General features: G+C 42.5%; 1 protein-coding gene across 1 annotated transcript in view; it reads right to left on the bottom strand.

The window, feature by feature from the left end:
* CAMK4 (calcium/calmodulin dependent protein kinase IV) overlaps positions 1-27,045 on the bottom strand; it is a 140,728-nt gene that overhangs the window by 2,905 nt on the left and 110,778 nt on the right. The window contains exons 7-10 of the mRNA XM_036278914.1: positions 25,842-25,932; positions 23,743-23,817; positions 8,638-8,713; positions 3,871-3,997 (exon numbers count right to left, since the gene is read on the bottom strand). Of these exons, the coding sequence (XP_036134807.1) occupies positions 3,871-3,997; positions 8,638-8,713; positions 23,743-23,817; positions 25,842-25,932 (369 nt within the window). The remainder of the gene's footprint in view (positions 1-3,870; positions 3,998-8,637; positions 8,714-23,742; positions 23,818-25,841; positions 25,933-27,045) is intronic.

The following is a 27,045-nucleotide window of genomic DNA, read 5'->3' as shown; positions in this document are numbered from 1 at the left end:
AAGTCAGGAGGCATGTTCAAGCCCTATTTATGTCTCCAAGTACTTTTGTGACCCTAAAGAGCCATATATGAATTCAGTGCCAGTGGCCACTCTCCTGGGCCCTTTTGTTACATGATCTCATTTCCTTTGCACATGCATTCTCATATACATATAAAACAAATGTAACTTTATTGATTTATTTTTATTTTAGTTTATGTTTTTTATCACCATTTATTCCCTCTATGCCTTCTTCCACCCCCCACAATCATCCCTCACAATCACCACACTGTTGTCCATGAGTTCTCTCCCTGCCTTTTTTTTTTGCTCGATCCCTCCATGCCCCCCACAAGTCCCAAACCCCCCATATAGCTGTCACCCCGCTCTCTATCTATAAACCTGCCTCTATTGTACATGGTAGTCCAGTTTGTTCATTAGATCGTACATACAACTAAGATCATCTGGGGCTTGATTTCTCTCACTGGCTTATTTCACTTCGCACTTAAATAATGCATATAATCCTTTCCATAACCTTGTCAGCTCATAAAGGAGGGATGGAAGAAAGCTCAGAAAGAGGCAGTGACTTGTCTAAGGCCAAACCACTTGTCACTGGTGGAAGCTGGACTCAAACTCAGGTCTGTGCTGCTTTAGAGCTCATGTCGTGGTCCCTACATTGTGGCGCCACCCAGGCAGTCAGCTCCTCTGGCCCTTGGTCTGCTCACGCTTGAAATGAGGAACTTTGAATGATTTAGGTTATGAGAAAGGGGGCACTTGAATCCAGCGGTGTCAGTTTTCAAACATCCATGGTCTCTGTCCTGATTCAGTGTTTCACTCGGTAAACATTTATCGAGTCTGTCCGCTATGCCCATATGGCAGTAAGGTCTTTTCTAAATCTAATAACCTGAGAAGAACTGAACACAGGCTAACAAAATCAGGCAGCGTGTCAAAGAAAGAATAAACATATGGTTCTCCTTTTGCTTCTTTTCTTTAAAATATGCAAAAAAAAAAAAAATGTGTCTTTGGGGTAGAGACACTGACTTTGTAGAAGCCAAAGACATGAGCCTGCTTAGGCTTAAAGTCTGAGAAGAGGTGGAGGGAGGATTAAGAAAACAAATGCACAGCAGTAAATGAAAATCTGATAGTAGTCATGCCTATCATCTGCTGGACAGGTGAACTAATACTTTTTATGGAAATGGAAACTAATCTTTAACAACATCCTTGACAATGAGATATTTTCCCATCATCTTTTCCCTCTTCTTCCTCACTACCATCCTCCTTGTCATGAAAATATGAAGAATTTACTGAAAGCCAATAGGTATTGAAAATTTACATATATCCGCATTAATTCTTACATTTGAAGATATTGAAGCACTAAATTGTTAAGAAACTGAAGGAAGGTTGGAGAGATCTAGGATTCAAACCCAAAGCCTTACGGACATCCAAAGCCCCCCCTTCCAACCTGACTCCCCACTCTTGGCACTGACACCTCTGCTGAAACTAGAACAGATTTGAGTTCTGCTGATACGTACACATTTATGGACTCCAGGATTCCTTTAGTTCTAAAGTTTTATACAGTTATTGACCAACATGATTTAGTTAAATGAAGAAACATCGCTGCTAATCCTCTTATCCATTTAATCTTTAGAAGGGATGAAAAGAAATGGAAGGAGGGCTAAATAAAGGAACTATTATTAAGTTGGTGTAATTACTTATCATTATATCCCTTCAGTCTCCCAACAATCTATAGGTACCAGTATCATCCCAGATAGGAAAAAGCATAAAGAGGTTAGATAACAAGCCCAAGGTTATACCTGTAGGTTATGAGAAAGGGGACACTTGAATCCAGCTGTGTCAGATTTTTTAAATCCATGGTTTCTGTCCGATTCATTGTTTTATTCAGTAAACATTTATTGAGTTTGTCCTCTACGCCCATATGGCACTAAGATCTGGGCACCCATGTTTCATCCTCTTCCAAAGTTTACAATATAATTAAGGAAGGCTTTTGTACAAGGAAATGTAAGTGATGGCTATCGTGAAAGAGGAAGTCCAGGGGCAAAGGAACAATGTGGCAAAAGGAATGAACCAATTATAGGAGGAGGGACTGCCACAGAGGGGCAGACTAGGCCTCCCAGAGGATGTCAAATGGCAGCTAAGGCGTGTGGTGTGTGTGTGTGTGTGTGTGTGTGTGTGTGAGAGAGAGAGAGAGAGAGAGAGAGAGAGAGAGAGAGAAAGAGAAAGAAAGATGGTGGGGAGGAAGAGGGAGGAAGTATGGAGGAAAGAACCTTACAAAGCAGAAGAGAGAACGATGGCCATATGCAGAGCTACGTGGGCGAGGGACTGGGAGGCTGGGGCCCTGAAGTGCAGACCTAGAGGACAGTGATGTGGAATGAGTGGCACAGGAGAGGGTGGCAGGCTCCCGTGTTATGTAGACCTGGTTACAAATCTTGGATTTTATCCTCAGGGCCTTAAAGCAGAACCGTAAAATGATGTGATTTATTTATAGACTGTCCCTCTGGATGCTGTGTAGACAAGGCCACGAGAAGAGGCAGGAAGACCAGGCAGGAGGCTGTGGTAGTGGTCCAGTGGGAGAGGCTGGAGCTTGGACTGGACAGAGGTGGAGATGGAGAGAAACGGATGGATTCAGGAGATGTTTAGAAGTGTGGGGCCTGCCTTGAGGGCAACGTTGGGATCACACAGCCGCATGTCACTCATACTCGCACACTTCCCAAGCACACTGGAGAAGTAATGAGGGATCTGCCTCATTAAAGAACATGGATGGTAAGGAGGAAATGTTTGGAGGGGGAATGGGTTTGGATAAGGGGTCTGGAAACCCAGATCATTAGTTCCTGACAATGACTTTCTGCTGGGAAGCTATGTGACCTTGGACAGTCATTTCACTTCTCTGGGCTTTAGCATACTTTTCTTAAAAATGAGGGGAAGTCATTTCAGATGACTCCTAAGATCCCTTGGAGATCTAATCTCTGTGATTCAAAAGTCAGCTTGTAGTGATTTCTGTGTAATTCTATTCTAGAGGATTGATGGTAAATGTTTTAATCCCATGCCTGGCCGGTGTGGCTCAGTGGATTGAGTGTTGTCCCATGGACTGAGGGGTCCGGGTTTACTCCCAGTCAGGGCACATGCCCAAGTTTCAAGCTTGATCCCCAGTAGGGGGCGTGCAAGAGTTAGCTCATTGATGTTTCTCACATTGAGGTTTTTTTCTCTCTCTCTCCCTTCCTCTCTCTCTAAAAAAGTCAATAAAAACATTTAAAAAAAGTTTTAATCCCCTGCTGGTATCCTCTTTATTGTAGAACAGGTGGGCCATCTCCCCACTTATTTCCTGAATGCAAACAAACTTCAACACAAGCCCGAGTGACGAGCCAAGTAAAGCAACAAGAACAGAAACCAAATAAAATGCACTGTTAGCACAGTGTTCCCTGTTGACAATGCCAATCACGCATGATGGGACTTGTGTCAGGATCAGGATATTTTAATACGTTTAAACATTTTAAGAAAAATGCTGTTTTGTTTGAAATACAACCAAATCTAGATAATAGCCAGCCATTGTAAAAGCAGAGTTCTTCTGTATAAGTTACGTTTGGATTCAGCCAGAATATCTGTCTTTATCAGCAAGGCTCTACATTGACTTGGTGGAAAAAAATCACGAATTAAGGCTGCAGTAATTTTAATTTGTGATAATTTGGCTAGTGGTGAGTCATACCTATTTATTATTCATGATCTATAAGGAAAACATACTAGTTTGCATTGTTTTATTAAAAATACAATTATAAAGAAGTAAGATATTAAGAGGGGCAAATTTTAAAAACGGCACTGCCCATTAATTAGCTAAAAATGAATGTGAGGGGTTTTGTTGTATTTTGTTTTGGTCACACTTACCAAGTCCTTGGCGTTCAGAGATACTTCATCCCACCAGGGGGAGATAAAGTAATATTCACAATTCAGAATTCTCCTGAACATGAACTGATCGCCTCTTTCATCATAGAATGGTTCAAATCCACAAAGTCTAGAGGGACAAAAGATAGGTAATAAAATGTCTCTAAAAGCTTAAGTATATTTCACTAATTTTTTTTTTTTGCAGAAACTCCAGACTGTTCTTCTCACAGTCCCCTGTTATGAATGCAAGTTTATTCTGCACAAGTATGAAGTGGCCTGGTTATCACTCACTCTTCAGTGTGTAAACACACAATCATGTCTTCAGGAAGTAGGAAGAGATACAAAACCAATCTAGGATTTCCAAAAGCAGTTATAATAATATTAATAGTTATGACACAAAACAACAATTATAGTAGCTAACATTATTCTAGGCAACTTGCCAATGATTTTCCATGATTTTTTTCACCAGGAATTGAGAAGACAGAGATTGATTAGAGTTCTAGTTTATTACAAAGTGGAAGAATGAGGAGATTCAAAGGTGGAAAGAGATTTTCATTCAGCCCTATTCATTGAATTCCTACATATAAATGAGTCAAGTATTAGCTTTCCATCCTATTCCAGTTTGGATTCCGAGTGAACAGAGAGAGGAGCTAAAACTAGTGTTGGAGAATGGCCTTTTAAAACTTCATACAGTGCACAGAGAGATGCAACCAGAGTCCTCTACCGTGTGTGTGACACCCCGTTTTGTACATCTCAAGGACATTTCACGGTGTTCCCCTTCATTTCTCACAGCAGGGTCTGCATAAAAGTGACTGTGAAAGGTGGGAGGAAGGAAGCGGGAACCACCTCTGGCATCCCAAAGAGAGAAGAAAAGTGAGTTCTTGGTCCAGGACCGTCACCCTCTACTGTTTCTAGATGGGTGGAAGTTCTGAAGTCACTAGGAACCAGAACGAAACTATTAAAAAACAGTCCCTGCCAGAACATGTGTTGCATTTGACGAAGAATGAGGGGAAAAGAACGAAGAAGTTAAAAAACACTTTCCCAAATCCTTTCTTCAAACTGGCCGGGTTGGCGCAGAGCACAAACGTTTGTTTACGTGCGTCCTGACCTGACGTGGTGGGTTTCCACAATTTCTCATGGCCCTTTGCTCAGGGGATGGCCCCTTGGGAGAGTCTTTGTCTTTTTCAAACATTCTGGAGCCAGCCAGGCAACGGCAAGGTCAGGCGTGTGGAGGCGCAGGCCAGGGCACCCCGCCCTGCCGTGTCTGCACAGAGGATCCGGCTCCAGCTTACGGAGAGAAGGGGGCGCGTGTCCGCACCTCCACAGGAGGCAACTCGGCCCCACCTGGCCCTCCTGTGCCCTCCACAACACTAGAAAAACCCAGCCTGGTCCAGCTGGTGTGGCTCAGTGGTTGAGCGTCAACCCATGCACCAAGAGGTGGCCGGTTCGATTCCGGGTCAGGGCACATGCTCTGCTTGCGGCCCGATCCCCAGTGGGGGGCATGCAGGAGGTGGCCCATCAATGATCTCACTCATTGATGTTTCTATCTCTCTCTCCCTCCCACTTCCTCTCTCTATAAAATCAATAAAGGGGAAAAAAATTAAATAAAAAGAAAAACACAGCCTGTTGTTGGTTAGTCATGGAGAAATTAGCCACCTTTGCAGGTTTAGTTTAGGGAACTCCCGTGGTTCCCCTTCTGGAAATCTAGAGAGAAAAGTGACAGAAGGTACGGAACTCAGACGCCTTTCGTCCTCCTCAGTCACGTCAGTGTGCGCATTGCTGACGGGCAAACAGTGTCGTGTCAGCCTGAAGTGCCCCAAATGAAAGAGATGTGGCACACGGCAGAGTGTGCACGCGCACGCAGCACAGAAACCCTGCGGAAGGGGAACGGTGCAGGCTGCCAGGGGCGGGCAGGACGGTGGGGTAATCAGGCTGCAGTGTGCACGCACAACACAAGTAGCTCCAAGCCCCTGGGCAGAGCTGCTGCGTGGGAAGTGGAAGGAGAGCGTTTGAATCTCTGACGCCATCCGATTCTGACTCTGACCTGAGCATTGTAGTCACTGCTGTTGTCTGTGGGGACGAAGGGTTTAGGTGTACAAGGTAGAGGGCCCAGAGTTCCTGTGAGAAACAACAAAATGGCCTCAGACACAGCCAGGTCGTACCACGAAGCGGCCTGCTGGAGCGCTCAGTGATAATACAGGAGATGCACCGGTCCCAGGGCCGTCACTGGAGACCACGTTCCAGTGACCCTTGCTTGGCCGACTTCATCGATGATTAATGAACTACAGATGAAATGGGAAGTCCCCAGCCCCCTGGCAATGGGCAAGGAGCACCTGGTTGGTGGTGTGGCCGTCCTGTAGCCAGGGGCCAAGCAGACGTGCACTCCTGGTTCCTCCTGGCTTGACGCCTGCCAGGGGGCCAGAGCTGCCCACGCTTGGGGCACATACCAAAGGAACAGTCCCGGGTGGCAGAGTTAGGCCAGGATTGAGGGGTATTAGTTGTAAGCAGCAATCCTATTTTCATTCTGGGGGTTCTCACTGCTTACTTTCAGCCGACAGACTTTAAAAATTATTTTCAGGGCTATAAGAAGATGTGTCTCAAACGATCACATGTTTTTCCTCTTCATTTTCCCATGTCCGTAACCATATCAGGGAGTTTTACTCATCCCATACTTCAATTTTTCAAGGTGAATGTAACGCAATTTCCTTCATCCACCTCTCTGAGTTCTTACACATCCCTAATGCTTTAACCCCTTCCAGAACATTTCAAAGTGAAATTGTAACTGGGTGGACTTATTGACATTTTAGGGGCAAACCTGAGTCATTGTTTATGTGACTGAGTTTTACACTTAGCGTCACTAAGTATGATATACCACCTGCATAATTTAGGAGAGAATCTTCCTTCCCTGGTATCAATGTGATCGCAAACACAAGCTGAAGGGATCTATGATGGGGCCTTAGGAATCCATTTTCATGAAATCAAGCACTCAGTGTGGCAAACAGAAATTACCTAACAGTTTGCACTTTCATAAGAAAAAACATGGTTCTCACCTCTCCAAGTCTTCTGAAGCTTTAAGATATTCAGGAAACACAAGGAGTTGATCACTGAAAATATCCTTGGACACATCATAGCAGATGGCCATTTTATGGGTCGCTTGTTGACTCTTTAGTTTTGGCGACTGACCAGTGTATATACTAAGAGTTTACTAACTTGGTTGGGGGTCCTACCCCAGTTACCCCATGCCTAGCCATATTACCTAAACACCGCAATTTCTAAGATCACTATTACATTAAAAACAACAACAACAACATAAAGCCCTCTTTCTTCTATGGACTAAATTGTGTCTCCTCCTCAATTTGTGTGTTAAAGCTCTAACCTCCCAATGCGATGGCATTTGGAGATGAGCTTTTGGTAGGGAATTAGGGTTAGAGGGGGCCATGCCAGTGGGACCTCATCATAGTATTAGTACCCTGTTAGGAAGAGACACGAGAGCTAGAATCCTCTCTCTGCCATGTGAGGACACAGTGAGAAGGTGGTTGTCCACAAGTCAGGAAGAAAACTCTCACCAGAACTCAGCCTGCTGGCACCCTGACCTCGGACTCCCAGCCTCCAGAGCTGTGAGAAATAAACTTCTGTGTGTAAGCCACCCAGCCTGCGGTATTTTCTTATGGCACCTGCCTGGACAATACACTTTCTTTTACACCCTCTAAAATCTCTTTACAGATTTGAATATTACAGGTTTCGGTAATTAACCTTGCAGTGTCCTCTAAATGACAACCAAATCTACTTGTTTTGAATTCAGTTCTGGAGCTCATTGACATCTTGCTTTTGTAGCCGCTGCAGACGTCTTCCTCCCCAGACCCTCTGCCATTATTCCTTCTTATTTCCCTTGTAGTCACCTGCAGTTCCATCATCTCTTTGGCAAATTTCCTGAAACCCCTGTTTATTAGTACACAGGAGCTCAGGAATGGAATTGGGGATACCAGAGAGTGAGAGATTTAGCCCATTTTTTCCTACCAGAGAAAATGTTTCTCTGAGTTTAGGGTCTCAAACTCGGGGTCCTTGAGAATCAAACAAAGATAGAAAACAAAATTGATAGCCAAAATGTATTTAAAACATTTCTGATAAGAAATGTACCAGTTTTGCCTGGACGGCATGGCTCAGTGGATTGAGCAACATCTCATGGACTGAGAAGTCCAGTTTGCGGTTCCTGGTCAGGGCATGTGTGTGGGTTTCAGGCTCGATCCCAGTAAGCGTCGTGCAGGAGGCAGCTGATCAATGTATCTCTCTCCTATTGATGTTTCTATCTCTCTCCCTTCCTCCCCCACCAAAACAATAATAAAATATTAAATAAAAAAATGTACCAGTTATTTAATTAAGAAATTAAATAACTATTTGCCCTTTAAAAAGGACTAATGCCCTAATTATTTTGATATGATGCAAACCAGTAAAATAAGAGCTCTTTAAATAGGTATACATGAGTTTCATATTCATTATTATCACCAAATAATGACTTGTCCCCCAAATCTTCTATGTACTGCATAGCAGAATGAGACACAGAAAGCCCTGGATAGAAGTTCTAGTCCCAAGAAAATGACAAAATGAAAAGCAATGCTCATTTTCAGAAAATTCTACCACTAACTATATTTAGTATGTCACAGAAAATCACAAAAAGTAAACAAGTAATCTTGCTTTTTACGAGGACTGTGAGTACCTAGCCAACATCAGCCAAGGCAAACAGTTTGCACGAAGATTGCTTTCTTCACTTACAGGATGTAGGTGATTATCCCCACAGACCACATATCCACCTCAGGTCCGTAAGCGCAGCCTCTCAGAATTTCAGGTGCTGCAGGAAGAGCAAGAAGTGTGTTAAACTGGAGTTTAAATACAACACTTGCATTTTAATAACAATCAATGGGTCAGACATGAATTCATCAACATGAACTTCAGAATGGTTTTATAATCAACCTTCTCTTCCCCGAACCAAAGTAGGAGGCTACAGATTCTTTTATCTATGTTAGTGGGAGAGCTTATGGTCTCTGTGTTTGGAGTGTATAAAAATAAAGCCATTAGCTTTAATATTCTGCATCAGAACATCAGGATACTGCTCAAATCAGAGAGACAGGGCTCTGTCTCTACTACAAAAGATCCTTTACTTCAAAGGGAGCTTTGTACATACAAAAGAAAGAAATGAAAGTGCAGCGTAGTGAATTAAAGCAGGCACAATTACGCTACCTTGAGAACTCAATCTGCCCGGAGCTCGGGCATCCACGAGTGTGTATGTTTGACAGTGTACAAGCCAGAGACTGGGGCAGACGGTGGGAAGTTCTGGAAAGTCACTGGTGCTGAAAGGTTGGAACAGGAGCCCCGAGGGGCCCTGGCATACGCCCTGGATGGTATTGAGAACTACACGGAGGTCTGCAGAGAGCAGCTGCCCCGGTGAGTTTAGGACTGTGAACTGAGAAAAGAGGACTCCTCCGTGTATAATGAGGCCGCTCCCATTAGCCCTGCCCACACTGGGAAAGAGGAAGGCGGTTCTCAACCGCAAAACAGCCCTGGAGTGTAGAACTGGGAAGAGTTCTTTCATGTTCTTACTACTTGGGAGCTGTGAAGACGGAGAGCTAACTGAGTCTAATTATTGGCCCTGAGGATTGCAGGTGTTGTTGGTTTGCCTCACTCACAGAGGAAAAAAGGATGAGAGCGCTCTACTGTCTATGCAGAAATAGGGCCCAGGACCGCAGCCCACGGTGGCCTTTTTCTGTTTTGAACAGAAGTGCGATCAGTGTCAGTGGGGTCCCTGAAGAAGGAGCTGATTGAGGAATGCTGAGCGCTCCTTGAGGGAGGCTTTGGGGAGGGGGCACCACAGTCCTCCTTCCCGCTGGGGACAGGAGAGCAAGTGAGCTGGCTCCCCTGTCCACATTGCCCCAGGGGGCTCTGGAAGGAAGCAGTCCTCCCGCGCCTCAGGGGAAGAAACTCATAGGAAGAAACACAGTAGATTTTCCACTGACATATTCCCATACTACCCCCGCTCCCCATCCTTTCCCAATCGTGATAGTCTCATTCCTGTGGAAATTGTGTTCCATAGATATCAGAGACGAAGAGCCTGTAGGTGACATGGGAGTGGGCATCCATGCACTTGAAGGCAATTCAGCAAGATGCACCCTTTAAGAAACCGTATCTGGGGCCAAGTAGTTTTTCTCATCCATAGTCTAATTATTCCTAGAAAATTTCCCTTTTAAGATTAAACCAGCATAATTAAGAAAAATGCACGCTCAGTGCCAACACCATTCACTCTGTCAGGTTGGCTTTCACTTCCCAGAGCAATCTGAATTTCTTTGGGCCCCAACAGCCCCAACACCGAACTCCCACTCAAATGCTTTGCTGTGGTGACAGGAAGCTCGTTAGGCGGCCACTCTCACGAGGGCTCCTGCGTCTGTCTCTGTCTCTGAGACTTGTTGCAATCTGGGTGCTGAAATGCATGCCCAGGAAGCACCTTCCCGCTCAGGTCTTCACAGTGGTGAGGTGCTACCAAGTCCCCCCTCCCCGCACCATTTAAACATACATACAGAAATGTGTTGGGAGAGTCTTTTACGTTTTCTGGGTTTCTATGTCCCAAGTCTAAGAGAATTGGACATTTCCAAGTCTGCCTTGAGTTTTAACCGCAAGCCGCCGTGCCGCTGGTAAAGGGAGAGTCACTGATACTTCGAGCAAGAGGACAAGACAAGCACTCTACCTGCAGAGCCTGCTACACTCCCATCCTCCTGCCAGAGCACCTTCGTGTGGCTGCTCCGTGGGCATCCCTCCTGTGGGCTGTAGTGAATCAACCCTCTCACCCTGCCTGGTCTAGAGGTTAGCATGTTGCCGCAAAGGTCAGGTGCTTGCTCTGGCCATTCTTCATAGCCCCCAGGACGACAGCTGAATGCAGTCAATACCATGGAACAAAATAGTTTCTGAATCCACTTTCTAGGGCCTCTAGACATCCTACCTGCCATGGCAATATCTGCTCCGCCTTCACAGCACTGGGTGCAGCCCTATTCTCCAGAGGCAATATTTCCTGGTAAGGCATGTTGCTCTGCGAGTACCCTTGAGGTGTGAAAGCTACACTTTGCACCGTGAGGCGCACTGAGACCAAAGGAACATAGAATGTTTTTGTCCTCCATAAGGAATTTCTCTCAAAAAGGTTTTAAAGAAGGAATTGATAATATTTATTAATCATGACGTAAACTTTGGGTGAAACTCTAAACACCTAGACACAAGTTGATACCGTTCATACTATCCTTTAAATATTTTCAATTACTAGTTAATGCGGCCTTGACTTCAGAGCCAGCAGAACTTACTCTTGTCATCTATCTGGACCCTTTCCAAGAGCCAAATGCTTTTCTAGACTGAATATCAGGCTCTGGCACACCAGGGCTTCAAGTTTCCTAGCTATCAAATGTCGCTGCTGGCGAGTCTACAGATCTGTGATTTTCTTGTTTTAAAAAAAAAATTTTCTTCCCTTTATTGATTTCAGAGAGAGAGGAAGTGGGAGGGAGAGATAGAAACATCGATGCATGCCCCTCACTGGGGATTTGGCCCACATCCTGGCCACGTGCCCTGACCGGGAATCAAACCAGCAACCTCTTGGTACATGGGTTGATGCTCAAACAGAGCCACACCGGCCGGACATACAAATCTGTGATGTTTTTAGGGTGAGAAATTGTTAACTACTTCCAATTTTTTTCAAGAAAAGTCATCAGCTAGTCCACCTTTTCATCTGTAAGCACACCTGGCTGTCCTTCATGTCTTTTCTCACCTCATGGACAAAACAAGCAAAGTGGAGGAGGGAGAAAATCATTGCAGATGTATTACAGTTTTTTAGAATGAATTTAAGATCATTTAGAGTAATCTTTTCTGTTTATTTTTTTTTTAGAGTGGGAAGGAGAGAGAGGAAGAGACAGAGAGAGGGAGAAACATCGACATGAAAGGGACACATCGACTGGTTGCCACGCACATGACCCCAACCGGGGCCGGGGACAAACTGCAACTGAGATACGTGCCCTTAGCAGGAACTGAACCCGGGTCTCTCTGGACTGCAGGCCGACGCTCTAACCGCTGAGCCAAACCGGCCAGGGCTAGAGTAATCTTTTCTGAAATAGTCAATAATCATTGATTGTTTTTCTAAGTGGATCCAAGTTTTCTGCCACTTCCTAAAATTACTGTACCCTTCACGCTATTGCCCACTGAACACTAAACACGACAGAGCTCCTCGGAGAAAACACTCCAGTCTCCAGCACAGAGCAATCTGGTAGATGGTTTCGGAATTGCCAAGATACCAGACATACCTTTTTAAAAAGCAATTTTACCTGAATATAAAATTATATAAAAAATTATGTCTCTAATTATAATATTTATTCACCAATATACCACTTAGACCTCACAGTGCTGATATTTTTAGAAGACTATGATACCATTAAAATATCTAGAGATTGAGGGTCCACCTAGAGATAGGAGTAAATGTCAGTTTGTTAAAGAAACTCACTGTACCCAGCATCAGATATGGCCTCTGACACATAGGGACCATCTGTGCAAGGTTTTCCCTCTTTCCTGAAGCCCTGGGAGGAAAAATAGGGGATAATTCTGGTCCTTGATTGTACCTTTATTTTGTCAATGTCCTAGATGAGCTTTATGATTGCTTCTTACTGAGTGAAAACTACAGAGTGGCATTCTTTTTTCTAAATTATTTTTCTTTATTGATTTTAGAGAGAGAGGAAGGGAGAGGGAGAGAGAGATAGAAACATGAATGAGAAAAAACATTGACTGGCTGCCTCCTGCATGCCCCCCACTGGGAATCTGGCCCACAGCCTGGGCATGTGCCCTGACCGGGAATCAAACCAGCCACCTCTTGGTGCTTGGGTTGACGCTCAACCAATGAACCACACCGGCCGGCCGGGCCAGAGTGGCATTCTTTATCAGAGGACTTGGTCAAACTGCTGTTAACTTTTTTGAGAAAGACAAATCTGAGGGACACTAAGGTGAATGAAATCAACATGTTCATTCATTCACGTGTTAAAGACATTATGAGCGATGTATTCAGCTCCTGCTGTAGGGTAGGCAGTGTATTAGATGGTGGGGGGGGGGGGAAGAACAGTGGGGAGTTAAAGAGAACAAGTCCCTGCCATCACGGGGTTTATAGTTTGGTGAGGGTAGGAGATGTTGATCAAGAAAATCATGTGAAGAAACGCAAAGTGGTAACTGGAAGTGCTTGTAGCGAGAGTGTCTCTTAGAGAGGGCTGACTGTGTCAGATGAGAAAGCAATTTAACCTGAGATGCAGAGCATTTAGAGAAGTGAACTAGACAAAGGGGGAGAGGGCAGTGATTGGGGAAAAAGAGAAGAGGGTGTCTGGTGGAGAAAGCACATATGAAGGGTCGTTGTGGCAGGAAAGAGCAAGAGGCACTCAGGGAGCTGGGAGAAGGAGTGTGGCTGGGGCACAGCCTGGTGTGTGCAGTGAGGCTCTGGTGCGATGGGCAGGTCAAGGCCAGGCTGCAGATTCCAGTCGGTCAGGTTTGCTGTTTGTTTTTAAATTCTCTCCTGTGCTTTCATTTGAGCGATTCAAAACACGGGGAGAAATCTGTTTTCATAATAAAGCCTCAATCTGTCTTTACTCCCATCTTAGAGTATCGGAAAATGTTCGCTATAGAGGCTTGTCTTGAATTCAGAGTTTCTTGGGGCCACAACCATCCATTGGCATCTTCAGCACACTATCCAGAAGTCTCTCTAAACTTGGCCTCTAGGGAGTGAGCAGTGGGCAAGGAGGAGGGAGAGGGATTTATCTGCAGAAGAGAGTGTTGGGAAATTCTCTGCTCCCACCTGGGCCTGGGAACGCAGAGGAGAGAATGCCAGGCAGCCCCCTGCAGGCGGCAGGGCGGAGGGCCCATGCCAGGCGGACTCCTATGTTATGGTGCCGCATACATTTGGCAAGAACAGGGCACAACCCTTTTAACATTGTCAAGTGCAAATTTTGCTGTGACAGCAGACAAGAGAGGCGATGTCATAGCACAGGTGCGGGTCAGACCGGGTTGCAGTGGGAGCACCCTTGTCCACGAGTGTCCTGCAAAGACTCAGAACGCCGCCAATTCTGTGCACGCCACGCGGGAGGGGAGGGGCGCGCGGAGGAAGCAAGGAAACAGGTGGAGGGATGTTTTAAAACAAATGATACTTTACATGTTCTAACTCATGCTTTCCATTTCCTTGGGCTCTCTTGATCTTTTACACTACAAATAGTCAATCTACCTACCACTTCATACTTTTCGTGTAAGCTGTTAAAAATGTCTTCTTTGCCACACAAACTGTGTGATCTTTCTCTGTATAAATCGTATAAACGCATGAAGAAAATAACTTGCTTCTTTTCCTCACCTTACTTTTTATTTTTTAAATAATACCCTGAAGAGAAAACCAGATATTTGGAGAACACCTAGTACTTTTCAGAAGAGAGAAAACAAACTGAACCCAGCTTCTTTTTATAACTCTTGAAAGTTTCATTTCTGTGAAGTTCCCTTTGCTATGATTCCACGGGGCTCCTCTCCCACCTGGGAGTAGTCACTGTTGGTTCCAAATCTTAATCAGAATGGGTCTCCGGTCACTTGAAAGTCGTGAGGGCCACTGGCCCAGGACAGCAAAGGAGTATTAACTGCCTTTCCATTATTGTGGGATGAGGTGGGGTATAAATAAATTAACCTAATGAATAAATAAACCTGACATCCTATTGTGACACCATTTATGTATCTCTGTGGACATGGAGATGCAAATGGGAAGTAATGGACGTCGAATTCGAACTCTGACTCCTGTTAAGCATGGCAAAGGCTGGACTGTCTCTAACGGTGCTATAAATCTCACTGATAACTATCAATAATGATTCTTTTGAAACTTCTTTTATTTTATGTGTATCTTTTCTGCAGCAACATTCTGAAAAGGAACATTTTGCAGGGTGTTCAGGGCCCAAATAATATATTTTAAGCGAGTCATCTACCCACATGCCATCAATCACTCTTCCTTTTGACTTCTCCCTCACATCACTCCGCCCTCACACAGTGATAGCAGAGCTGAGCCTCATGGCTCTGGGAATTCTCCAGCCGGCTGGTTCTGTTCCGAAAGCAGTCACTTACAGTTACAAATAAGTGGGTACAGAAGATGCTTTCTAGTTCGGGGAGCCAAAAATTAAGGGTTACCAAGACCTTCAAACACTGATGCTAAACCAAAGAGAACAGGAGAAGTGAAGATATGATGTTGGTGAGGATTTCTTTAGACTCCATTTTATCAGCCATCTCAGGCCATATTATATATGGTTAACTTTGATTGAACTGATTGCCATGTTCTTCAACAGCTTCAGTGACAATGTTTAAAAACCATGTACCGTGTATCTGCTGGGTGATATAAATATTAGCAGGACTCCTCCTCCCTTCCTTGTTGATAGCCCTGAATCCCGAGAGATGCGTCAGTCGGCTTTTGTGAGCATTTTCCAAGCCAGGGAGGCAGCCTATCCTACCGCCGACAGCTTTAGATGTTAAAAAGTTGTTTTGCGTACTGAGCCCCAAATCTGTGCCTTACAGCACAATTCCTACTTCTGTCCTGCGGAGCTTTCTCTACTATGTGATATCTATGAATGATAAATGTAGTTCCTTCTCCCCTCTGGCCTCCTGATGGTATTGCCCAGGGATCAGTCTGGGCTGTTTCCTTTCCATCCTGGATAGTATCATGCCTTTAAATAGCACCTATATGCTGATAATGCCCATGTATCAACAGCGATGTCTTTGCTCTGAACTTCAAACATATATACCCTTCTGCCCACATGACATCTCCCCCCTTCTCCCAAAATCAACAAGGTCCCAAAGTCTTCCCCATCTCAGTAAATGTTAACTCCGTCCTTCCAATTGGAGCTCTCTGCCCTCCCCCCCGCCCCCCACCAGGCCCACTGCCTTGTCGCTTCACTCAATCAACCAATCTCTTTGCTGAACCTTAGAGGCACGCAGGCCTGTTCCAGCCTGGGGGCTGGTGTACTCTGTCCTCTCAGCCTGGAATGATCTCTCCCTAGACATCACATAGTTTGCTGTCTCCCTCCCCTCATTCAAGTCCTTGCTCTTATGCTCCCTCTTGAATGAACCTCCCAGATCACCCTGTTTAAATTGCAGCCCAGGCTCCTAGCACTCCCTATTCTCTTTCCCAACTCTATAGTCTTCCATAGAAATCACCACCTCTTTCCAGCTAATTTACACATTCATTTGTTTGTATTTATCTTCTTCCACTGAAATGTACTGTCCTTAAAGAGTATTTTTCCCCCATGGCTCGATCTCTAGCACCTAGAACACTGCCTGGGATGTAACAGGAGCTCACTAAATATTTATTAAATAAAAAAAGGAGCAAACAGCTACACAATGGAAGTTCCACAGAATACACGTTGTTTATGTCAGTACCAGACCAATGCAAAGACCCCATGAGATTCATTTCCTCTAGATGTAAAACTCTCAAGACAGCTTAAAGAAAATCTGCTTTCAACCTGCAGAGTCCTGTCCTCTGCAAGGTCAAGAACAAATGGGCTCTGGCCTTTCCTCACCACTTTTTCCTTCACCGGGCACTTGTTCGTTTGGATTGAACACCGCAATCATGCCTCTGGGACAGTCATATGATGGCTGTATTTCAGGGACACAGTGTATTTCAGGGACAAAGAAGGACTGTGGTCAGGAACAGGAGCTGGGCCTGGGCACCTTTTATCCACCTGCTTAGCATTTCCTTTCTTCCCCTCACCTTCCCGCTGCCTTCCTATCATCAACAAGCCCCGTGGGAACCCTGATGTATACACATTAGCTTGTCAAGCAGAATGTACACAAAGTGCAGTTGACATTTTTACTGTATATTTAATTCTTCTAGTTTTTAAAAAGTTCATAGTGAAGAGAAAGTCATCATTAGGCATATTTAATTAATTTTCAGGTGAGGTCACCTTTTACATGATTCGATTACCAATGTCATTTGATAATATTATTTTACTTTAGCTATTTAGTCCTCTAGCAAGCAACAAAAACATGTCTATAATGAAAATATTCTGAAAGCTTGCACTTTATATTTACTTCTTTTATTTCATTTAAATTTTCCTACATTTTTCAGTGAGTAGTTGTTCTGTTCTTGTGGCAGAAATCTCTTCTGACTGACTATAGGTTGTTGAAAAATTATCTTTAATTTTGGTATGAACATAATAGATTATTTCTTTAAAACATTGTAATGTGGCAACAACATGGAATTATGACTGTGATAATGAGACCCTGGCAAATGCCAAGAGATAATAAATTCTTAACAGCTTGGAACCTTGAAAATAGAATTTGAATAAATAGACGAGTAGAAATATGAAATAGGAACATACACAGTTTAATTAATTAAACTTATGGATTAATTAGATAATTGGTATTAGACATATTTTTTGTCTAACCCATCACCATATAAGTTTACTTTCTACTCTAATCACTTGTAGAGTAGGCCCTGGAACAACGTGGGTGCGAACTGCACAGGCCACTTACACAGATTTTTTTTCAATAAATACATATAGTACTGTAAATGTATTTCCTTCTCCTTATGACTTTCTTACTGACATTTTCTTTTCTCTAGCTTACTTTTTCATAAGAATATAGTATATAACACATACATAAAATATGTTTTAATCAATAGTTTATGTGATCAGTAAGGCTTCCCATCAACAGTAGACTATTGATAGTTAAGTTTTGAGGACGTAAAAAGATATACACAGATTTTTGACTGTGGGGGTTGGCACCTCTAACCCCCAAGTTGTTCAAAGGTCAACTATCCTTATTTTCTGTAATTGGCATGGGTAGTTTGAGCAACACCCATAGAATTTAACCCTTAAACATCTAAATCAGTTAAGACATTTTGGTAGTAATATTGCATAGTTAGATTGCAGCACATTTATCAGGAGCCATGGCCCAATGGATTTTTTTTTTCTAGAAATCTATTTCTTTGCCCAAGAACAAGATGTCGAGAATTTCTTTAATGTTGAACTCTTCATGGACTATATCAGAGAATTAGTCATTGATTTCATTTAGCTGGGTCACTAATTGTAATTTTCTGGCCTGGAGTTTTGTTTCAACTGGGCACATTTCCCAGGAAATAATATTTGCTTAAACATGCAGCATCTGTGATTTTTATTTTGAGATTCACTTTTAGGAGAACCCTCTGGGGTAAATAAAGGGTCTATGAATGAGACCGAATGTGTGACTTTTCTTTTTTTAATTTCTTGACAAATGACAAATGGTATAACATAAACATCCACTTTCCAGTGCACATAGGAATAATGGGCCTAGGATGTAATCACTCTTATAAGCAAGGAAAGAAGCTCCTATCCTCCCTCTCCATCAATTATATGGACCTCAAACACTTCAAGTTAAATGTTGTCTCCGTGTAAAGGCATGTAGCATGACAGTGAATCTCACTAGTCTTGTATTTGGATCTCATTTCCAACTCATTCTATAATTGGACAGTTTCCTCCCCACCTAAGTATCTCAGAAGGACACACACCAAACTCTTGACAGTACTTGTAATGTGGTGAGGGGACAAGGGGCTGGAACCGAGGGGGAACCTCACAGGGGACTCCAGCCTCATCTATAAACAGTCTAATTTAAGACAGGTAAATAGAAATAGTCATTATTATATTAAATTTTTTTTAAATTTAGAACTCGGCATCTTTCCTTTGTTCTAGGCTGTCCACTTCCTTTGCCCTGATGTCACTGTACTGTCACTTGTTTTTCCATAACTCAGCTTTTCCAGTTTTTCTGTGTTACTATACACAGGTATGTATTTTAAATCCTGCCTCCTCCTCTACTCCTACTTTGAGATATTTTCATTGGGTCAAGAGAATGTATAAATAAATGTGTTTATTTATATATAAGTTAGACCGTATGTTTGTAATTAAGTACATTGAACTTACTTGTTTTTGACTTCCAAGTCTGCCTCACCCTATAAAAGTAATTTCATGCATATATTTAGTACTTCACAGTCCACAAAGCATGTTAATTTTCCATGTCAATTCTCTCCCCTCCCACACTTCAGTTTTCTTGTTTCTTTCTCTTCCTTTTCTTATAAAATAGCAAATGATTCCTTCTTGGTGAGCTTCTACCTCTACAGCAGGGTGGAAAGATTATCTTGATCACTGGCAATCACTCAGTTCCCTTTTTCCTCATTATGCAGCCTTAGGGTGACATAGATATTTGCAAGGAAAAAAAATAGTAAGTGGAAAATAAGCATTCGTTATAAGATGACATTATCTGTAAGATAGGCTTGTTTATGGCAAGGACAGCATTTGATATAGTATTTTTACAGTCATTTATATTTAAAAAATAAATTATTGAATTTAGGAGTAGAACAAATACATTATTTGTTGAGAAACTGTGAAGTGACAATAAACTGTGTGTAGATTTCTGACATGAGGACAAGAAAGAGCACTTGTAATAGCTTTCGAATTTGTCTTTTTTTAAAAAAACACACAAAAAACCCTCTTTTCTTCTCAATTCCAGCTGTCATAATGTCATTGTCAAGGTATTTATAAAATACAGATTTGATTAAAAAATATGAGGGCTCTGATTAAGAACCTTTGATAGATCACTATTATCTATTAAAGCAAGTCTGAATTATTTAGACTGATGCACAAATTCTTTGAAAATATGGTCCATCTGACCTTTCCAAGTCCCTCTGTATCCTCTTCACCAAGGAGTCTATATGTTCCAGTCATGCAAAGTGACGAGGTAATAAACAATCCCTGAACGTGCCAGATGCTACCCCTCCTCTGTGACTTTTCCTGTGCCTGCTGACAAAGAAGGCCTTGTGGCCACCTCTTCACTTGTTAAGCTCCTACTCATCCTTCATGTCCAGCTCAAATGCTCCTCCGCTGTGAAGACCTCTCTAAGCAGGATTAATTGCTCCCTCCCCTCTGTACCCTTGAGCCTTTGGCTCAGATAAATATAAAATGTACTTGGATTTATTGTGTACAGTTCCTTCTTGTATGGCCCATGAAATCCTTGAAAGGCAAGACCATACTGTATTTACTTACTCTTGTCATCTCAGTGCCTAAAATCGAAACGAATGTTCATTTTATCAATGAATGAACCATTCATTTACAGAATGACCATTCTGTAATGCTGCAAAAAAGAACTGCTCCTACCGCTATTATTGAAGCCCTTGAAAGGTTGCTGCTCTCTCTGAGTCACAGAAGGGACTCTGAGGGATCACTCATGTAATCGCTTCCTGATCTCCCCATTTCAGGGCTGTTCAATTCCCAGGGAATTGTTCCAACCTACCTACTTCTTTGTAATACTTAGTGTTTGGTATTAGATAACAATTACTAAATTACTCATCAGCTTTCTTGTGGGAAACCCTTTAAGTGTTCTATCAATTTTTTTTTTTTCAGTTCTCTTTGCCCTTACCAATTGATCAGCAATTAGTGACCATAAATGGGCAACCCCATTTTGGCACATGGTACTAAATTCAGCACCCCCCCACCTTGGTCTTGGAGATCTGGAAGCCTGAAAGAAATACAGGAGGAGGGCAAATAAAGATGTATGAATAGAGAAAGGCTAAGTGCCTACAGCACCATTAGAAGAGAAGAGTCATGGACAGGTTGTCAGCTCACAGTTCTAAGGAAAACAAAATATACAAAAACAAATCAAGAAGATGCCCACAGGGAACGTGGTGTAGTACAATGGCTCTCACTTGTTTTTTTTTTTTTTTTAGGAATAGAGAAATTACTCCTAAATTTGTTGTAGAGGTAGCCAGTTGTCTAATGAAATACTCATCTTTAGTAACAGAACCCTGAACTCACTTGGGGTAGCAGCCTGTCCAGCTCATGTGGCAGGGTGAAGACTGTAACCAAGTACTGGCAATGAGATGGAAGTGGACATGACATGTGGGCCTTCCATAAGTCTATTTCACAGTGAAAAGGTACATTCTTTTTCTTTAAAAAATATGTTTTTATTGATATTTTAGAGAGAAGTGAAGAAGAGGGAGAGAGAGATAGAAACATTGATGAGAGAGACACAGTGATCAGCTGCCCCTTACTGGGGATCAAACCTGCAACTCGGGCATGTGCCCTGAGCAGGAATTGATCCGGTGACCTGTTGGTGCATGGGAAGATACTCCGTCTACTAGGCCACACTGGTTGGGCAGTACATTATTTTTTAGTATTTTCTCCTTCCTGTTGTGTAGAATGCAGATGTAATGACTAATTTCCAGCAGCCATTTTGGACCAAGAGGAAGCACACTAAGAAATGGTAGAACAAGACAGAAAAAGCCAAGATCCCTGGCAAAAAGATCCTTCACACCTGCCAAGCCGTAGTCATGGAACCCACCAGGATTGCCTATTTCTAGACTTCTGACATGAGAGAAATCAACTTCTATCTTAAGCCACAGTTATTGTGATTTTTCTGAATTGACTCCTAATTGATAAACTGCTCTTGTCCTCAGAGAGCTTAAGATCCAGAAAAAGAATATTAAGCACAGTGTAAATATCTAATAGAAATATAAGTACACTTAGTTCTGTGTAATTATTGATTTCATGAACACTTGAACAGCAATAAAATAATACTGTAGATTTACCAGAAAAACTAACCAGTTAAAAGCAAAATTATAAAATGTTTAGGAGAACATGGAAACATGAAGTAAGGGGAGAAAGAATGCATGAGGTTACTAATATTGATTATCAATATTTGCATTTTTACTTCTTATAATGACCACGTAATAACTCTTTACATTTAAAAAATTAAAATAGAAAACATTTTAAATTAAAAGCAATAACATAAGTATTTCTATAATGGAAAACTTGTATTGATTTATCGATATTGCTTTTTTAAAGAGGACAGTTTACAATTCTGTTTATAGGCCCTTGGAGACCTGGTTCTCATCTCTGATCCACTAACTAGTAGAATCTTGGGGAAATCATACATATTGGACCTTAGTAAAATGAGAATGTTAGTAAATAAACTTTAAGGTTTCTTCCAGCATTTACATTCTATGCATTTAATTGTACATTTATTTTGGTGGATTTCATACTGTACTTCTCCAGTCTGATTTCTATGAATTCAGTAGTTGCAAAAGTGAGTTAGCTATGTAGCTTTTATGTGTCTATTTCTTTTTTTTTTAGAGTTTTAAAACTGATTTTTAGAGAGAGTGAGAGAAACATCTATGTGAGGGTGAAACATCAATTGGCTGCCTCCTGCATGCCCCCTACCGGGGATTGAGCCCAACCCCAGCATGTGTCCTGACTGGAAATCAAACTGTCAACTTTGTGTTGCACAGGATGACACCGAACCAACGGAGCCACACTGGCCAGGGCATAATGTGTCTATTTCTGATGCCATGAAAGAATAAGACAGGTAACTTCAAATACCACATGTTTCCTGTGTTTTCATAATGGCTTTCCAGGCACATAAACGTGGTATTTCTTAAGGTACTATACTTTTTTGGTTTCCATGCCTGTCCCCCTATAGAATGTGAGCCCCTCAGGTGGGGCTGGGACCTGGAAATGAGTCTCCCCAGTCAGTGCCAAGCACTGGCCTGAGTATACAACAGGGGATTTTGTTGAAGAGATGAGTGAGTCAAGGAAAACTTGTGTGAAAAGACGATGATCCTAAAAGATAACGAATCTTGTGACTGATAATTTTTCATCTTGTCTCTTTTCCAGATTAGGTTTTTAATTTGCTTGTGAAATATTCATTAGTCACAAAATCTTTAGAAGTTTTTGATAATTTTTGCAAGCTTTAGGTTGTTGCCAGATGAATTTAGCCATCAAGAAAAAAAGACTGTGTATCATGCTTGTGCGGATTAACAACTATTGCTCTGTCTCTGGACTGTGGACTGTACATGGGGTGCCTCAGGCCATCCTGGGAGACTGGGAAGGAGGGTGTGAGGACTGTTGTACTGTTTATTTCAAGAGACTGGGAGCTCTGGTTGGGAAATCCTATCTGAAGCCCTTCTGTTAATTGAAAGGGTCGGTAATGTTTTAAAGGGTAAAGGTAAAAGCTTGCAAAAGGTGGAAACTGTGGAAATTGAGTTCCTTGCATGAACTTTGCTCAGCCTTCTGTTGAGAATGGATGAGGATTATCTGGATTATCTGCAAGGCAATGAATCACCCAGCAGATGACAGACGAGATACCAGACCAGTCCAACTGCAAAGTGGACAATGGGCCAGGCAGGGTACATCGGCAGGAACTGTAGGAAGCTAAAAGTAGAGTATATAACCTACACCCCAACTGCTATTCGAGGCTGACCCCTTTTCGGCTCAGCTCGCCTGCACCCAGGCACATGCAATAAAACCGGTTTGCTCTACAGTGGCCTTATGTTGTGGATGTGATCTCCGCCGGCTCAGACCTTTTATCAATGAGGCTAGGGCATTGCGAACTAGGGATTACCCCCTTCCTGCTGCTGTCCTGCATACCATCTGAATGAATGACAAGCTCTCTCCTTCCAAGTAAAAGCAAAAAAGGAAGTGCTAAAAGGCTCATGGCTTTAACTCCAAACACAAACAGAGCTGTTTCCCTGCCTTCTTTCTGGTGATGATCTTGCTACTCCCGAGTGAGTCCAAGGCAGATTCAGGGTACCCAGTCCTCCCTCCCCGGGCCCCCCACCCCTGCTGTTCTAACAGGAGTGCCCTGAAACCAACCTCATAGAGCCCCTCACAAAGAGCAGGAGGTGGTCTGAGGATGATTGGTACATGCCTTCCTTGTGAGAAACTCACGTCAAATTGTAAACATTGCAAATACGAATATTAGGAGTTAAAAATAAGAACATTAAGTAAAAATATGCTATAAATAACAATGAAAGTAGAATGTCAGTACTAAGGAGCCTACCGCAGTACCCTGGCGTTCCACACACTGTCTTCATGAGCACTTGATGTTCCACAATTTTGGAGAGTCCAAAATCAGCTAGCGACACAAGAAGAAAATGAAAAAAGCAAGTTTTGTCTCAGCTTTTATACAATGACAGAATACCTCCGTTCTTCAAAAGAAAAGTAACTTTTTTATGTGTTGGTTTGTTTTTGGATTGGATGATGGGTGGATGTAGATGGAGACCAGTCACCAGGGAGAGAAAACTAAAAACAACACCAATAATAATCTAAGTCTTGCTTTAAATTAGAGAAAAATATGACTCCTAAATACTTTTTTATACTTTTCTCTATAATCCCTAGCTTTTAGGAAATAAGCAATTTCTTCTTGAAGTAATAGATGCAAGAGATATATTTTGTTAAATATTAATTCTGAGATTTATGAAACTAACTCTAAAGGACACTATGGAGTTAGCAATATAATCCAGAGCTTTTACTCCATCGGAACAAATCAAAATAAAACATTAGACTCCCATATATGTTGAAGAAATTAACAGAAGCATCACAAGGTTTATTCTCCTTCAAAATAGTGCCATTCCTAGTGTATTTGACGAATAAGAATTTACTCTCTTATGAGGAATATGACTTTCTTTTTTTTTCTTGGCAAAAGTCTTTTTTATTTATTCCTCAGAATATTACCTAGATAAAACATGATCAAAAGTGGTATCCGTATGGTCTCCTTGCTGGACTACATCTGTCTCACCCAGGAAACACCAGGAACCCTTTTAAGGACATTTTTCAAGAGAGGCAGGTTCAAAATTGCCATTTTAGACTTCAAAGATAAACCCGTTTTTCCACAGAGGTGCCGACCCTTATCAGAGGAAGCAGCAGGAAGTCCTTCAGAAAGAAGGCGCCCCTGCCTAAATTAGTATCTCTCCATCCATTTAAAGAAAAGTCTTTAAGGGTAAAATCTTTGAAAGTGGTGTCAAAGGAGATGGGAGCCCCCCTGCCGTCCACCGCCTTTCAGGGGTGATTATGAGAACAGGCTGCAGCAGCAGGACTCGGCTCTTTCCTCCAGGCTCCTGCGTCACCCAGCCCACGGTGTTGTCTGAGCGCTTCTGTGAGATGCATAACTTCACTTTCAAAGGCGTTAACACGAATGCCGTGAACTCATCAGATTAGCATTAGAAAGAATAGCACTGGGAGTAATGTCCTTCAGAGGACTTCATTTAGAAAACTTTAAACCCCTTCCAGGCAAGGCGGAACAGATTCTGCTAAGGAGAGCCCGTCTAAAATAAATTTCACTCTTTTTATTGGCAAATGAAGATTTGCTTCCGAAGGCACATGCAAAGTAATGCTTAATATACTTTTGTCTAAAATGCTGATTGAAAAACCTCTTCGCGTAGATCAGGATTTCCCAAAGTTCATCTTTGTTGTTCTTCAAAGTGCATATTCGGGGAACACAAGGTTTCCAGGGTCAAATAAGGTCTGGGGAAAGCCTTTTTCAGGTTTGGGGGACGTTTTGAAGAAATAATCTTGTTTAAATTGGCATTTCTAACTTATTTGACCAACCTCAGCACCTCTGCAAACCACTTCCACTTCCCCAAAAGGGAATGGTGCACCCTTGTCCCGTCAGCCGGGAGCCAGCGCTCTGTGGCTGCACTTTGGGAAGCGCAGACCTACCCTTACCTCTGTTCACATGAACAAGAGACTCAGAGCCTACATTCACTGACCGGCACCAAACATTTTGCGGCAAAGTTCTTGATTATCTAAAATTAAGCTCCATCTAATTTGTGGAATAAAAGTTAATAACCAAGAAAGAAGTGTTATGTTATGTGTGATTTCTTCTACATAAACATATCTACAAGATACAAGGTCACCCCCTTGTGCCTGTTATTTCCAAGAGCTGTGATTCCATCTGAGTCCAGCAATGCAGCGCTAACTTTAGGCACGATTCCAGATTCATGTTCCAGGACGGCACACAGGCTTCCGACACTGTGCATTATTCCTTCACGGACAGCAAGGATTCGAGGAAATTGAATGGAGCCGTATTCTAAAATTCCACAGAATAAATGTCTCCTGCTCTGGGAAAAGGGGTCATGAAACATCAGGACACGTCCTCACCAATTTTGAGTGGTGCGTCTGGGGCTGGAGTTGCATAGAGAAGGTTCTCTGGTTTGAGATCACGATGGACAATCCCGTTTTCATGGAGGTACTAAATGGGGAATATAATGAAGGAACAGTCATGTCATTATAGTCATGGTTCCAACATTCATATTTACTATTTTCAGAACTGTAATAATCTTTACTAAGATATATGATTCAACAACACACATAGTATACTTTAAAATAAACACTATAAAAAAAAAAACATTTTAAAACTATGCACATTCTAAAATAGCTTAAATCTAGTTACCTAAAAGTAAAATACAATTTAAATGATATAGAATCGATTGCCAGAAATAAAATATTTACCCCTCTGAGAACATTATTTGCAGTTCCCTTTATGCATATCAGTTCAAAGTGGCTAATTATTATTATAATAAAGTCAAAGTGTTGTGTCTTGAAATTTGTCTGGTTTATCATCTGAGACGCGTAATTGTATGTGCCATCTTATGAATTTACAACCATGGCAAAGACTTCAAATTACTGTTTGCACAGACATTTAAATGTGAGTAGTTATTACAGAGAACACATCTGATTCAATCCAGGACCCTGTGTAGATCTCTCTCCTCACTCCCTCAGGTACCCAGCCACAACCCTGCCCCACTCCCATCCCTACCTAGTGCCCTTGGGCCACACCTATTTTCCCTCTTAATTATTCTGATGACTAGCTTAATTGCCAGCTCCCTTCAGCCCATGCCCCACACTGTCACGAGAGTCATTTTTTTAAAGTGCAGAGCTAGTCACTCCCTGGTTTCCCTGGCTCTGGACGGAGCAGCAGCAATGAAGAATTTGATTTTGCATCTCCAGCCTGGGTCACAGACCTCCAGGGGTAGGAAGGTACGGTAAAGAATGAAGGAAGCTGGAAGAGTGTGAAATAAGAGGGAGACCTTGGGAAGCCCTAGGGACTGCAGCTGTCCCTGGAGGGAGCATGAGCCTGAAGAGGCCAAGGTGACTCGGGGTCAGCCAGTTGTCAGGCAGGACTGCAGGCCCCGTGTTGCTGGCTCTTCTGAGTTTTCAAGGCAAGGTAGACATTCGTATTTTTTTTTTAGTGTAAGATATTACAAAATTTAAAGGTTGGCAATGAAGTTTGAAACCCGGTATTGGCCAGACAAAATACTCTGCAGTCTCTAATTCTTGCTTTGGAACTTAAAATAGTCCTTGG

This window comes from Molossus molossus, unplaced genomic scaffold (assembly GCF_014108415.1).
Source record: "Molossus molossus isolate mMolMol1 unplaced genomic scaffold, mMolMol1.p scaffold_m16_p_3, whole genome shotgun sequence".
Taxonomy (NCBI): domain Eukaryota; kingdom Metazoa; phylum Chordata; class Mammalia; order Chiroptera; family Molossidae; genus Molossus; species Molossus molossus.
This window is presented reverse-complemented; position numbering and strand designations above follow the sequence as displayed.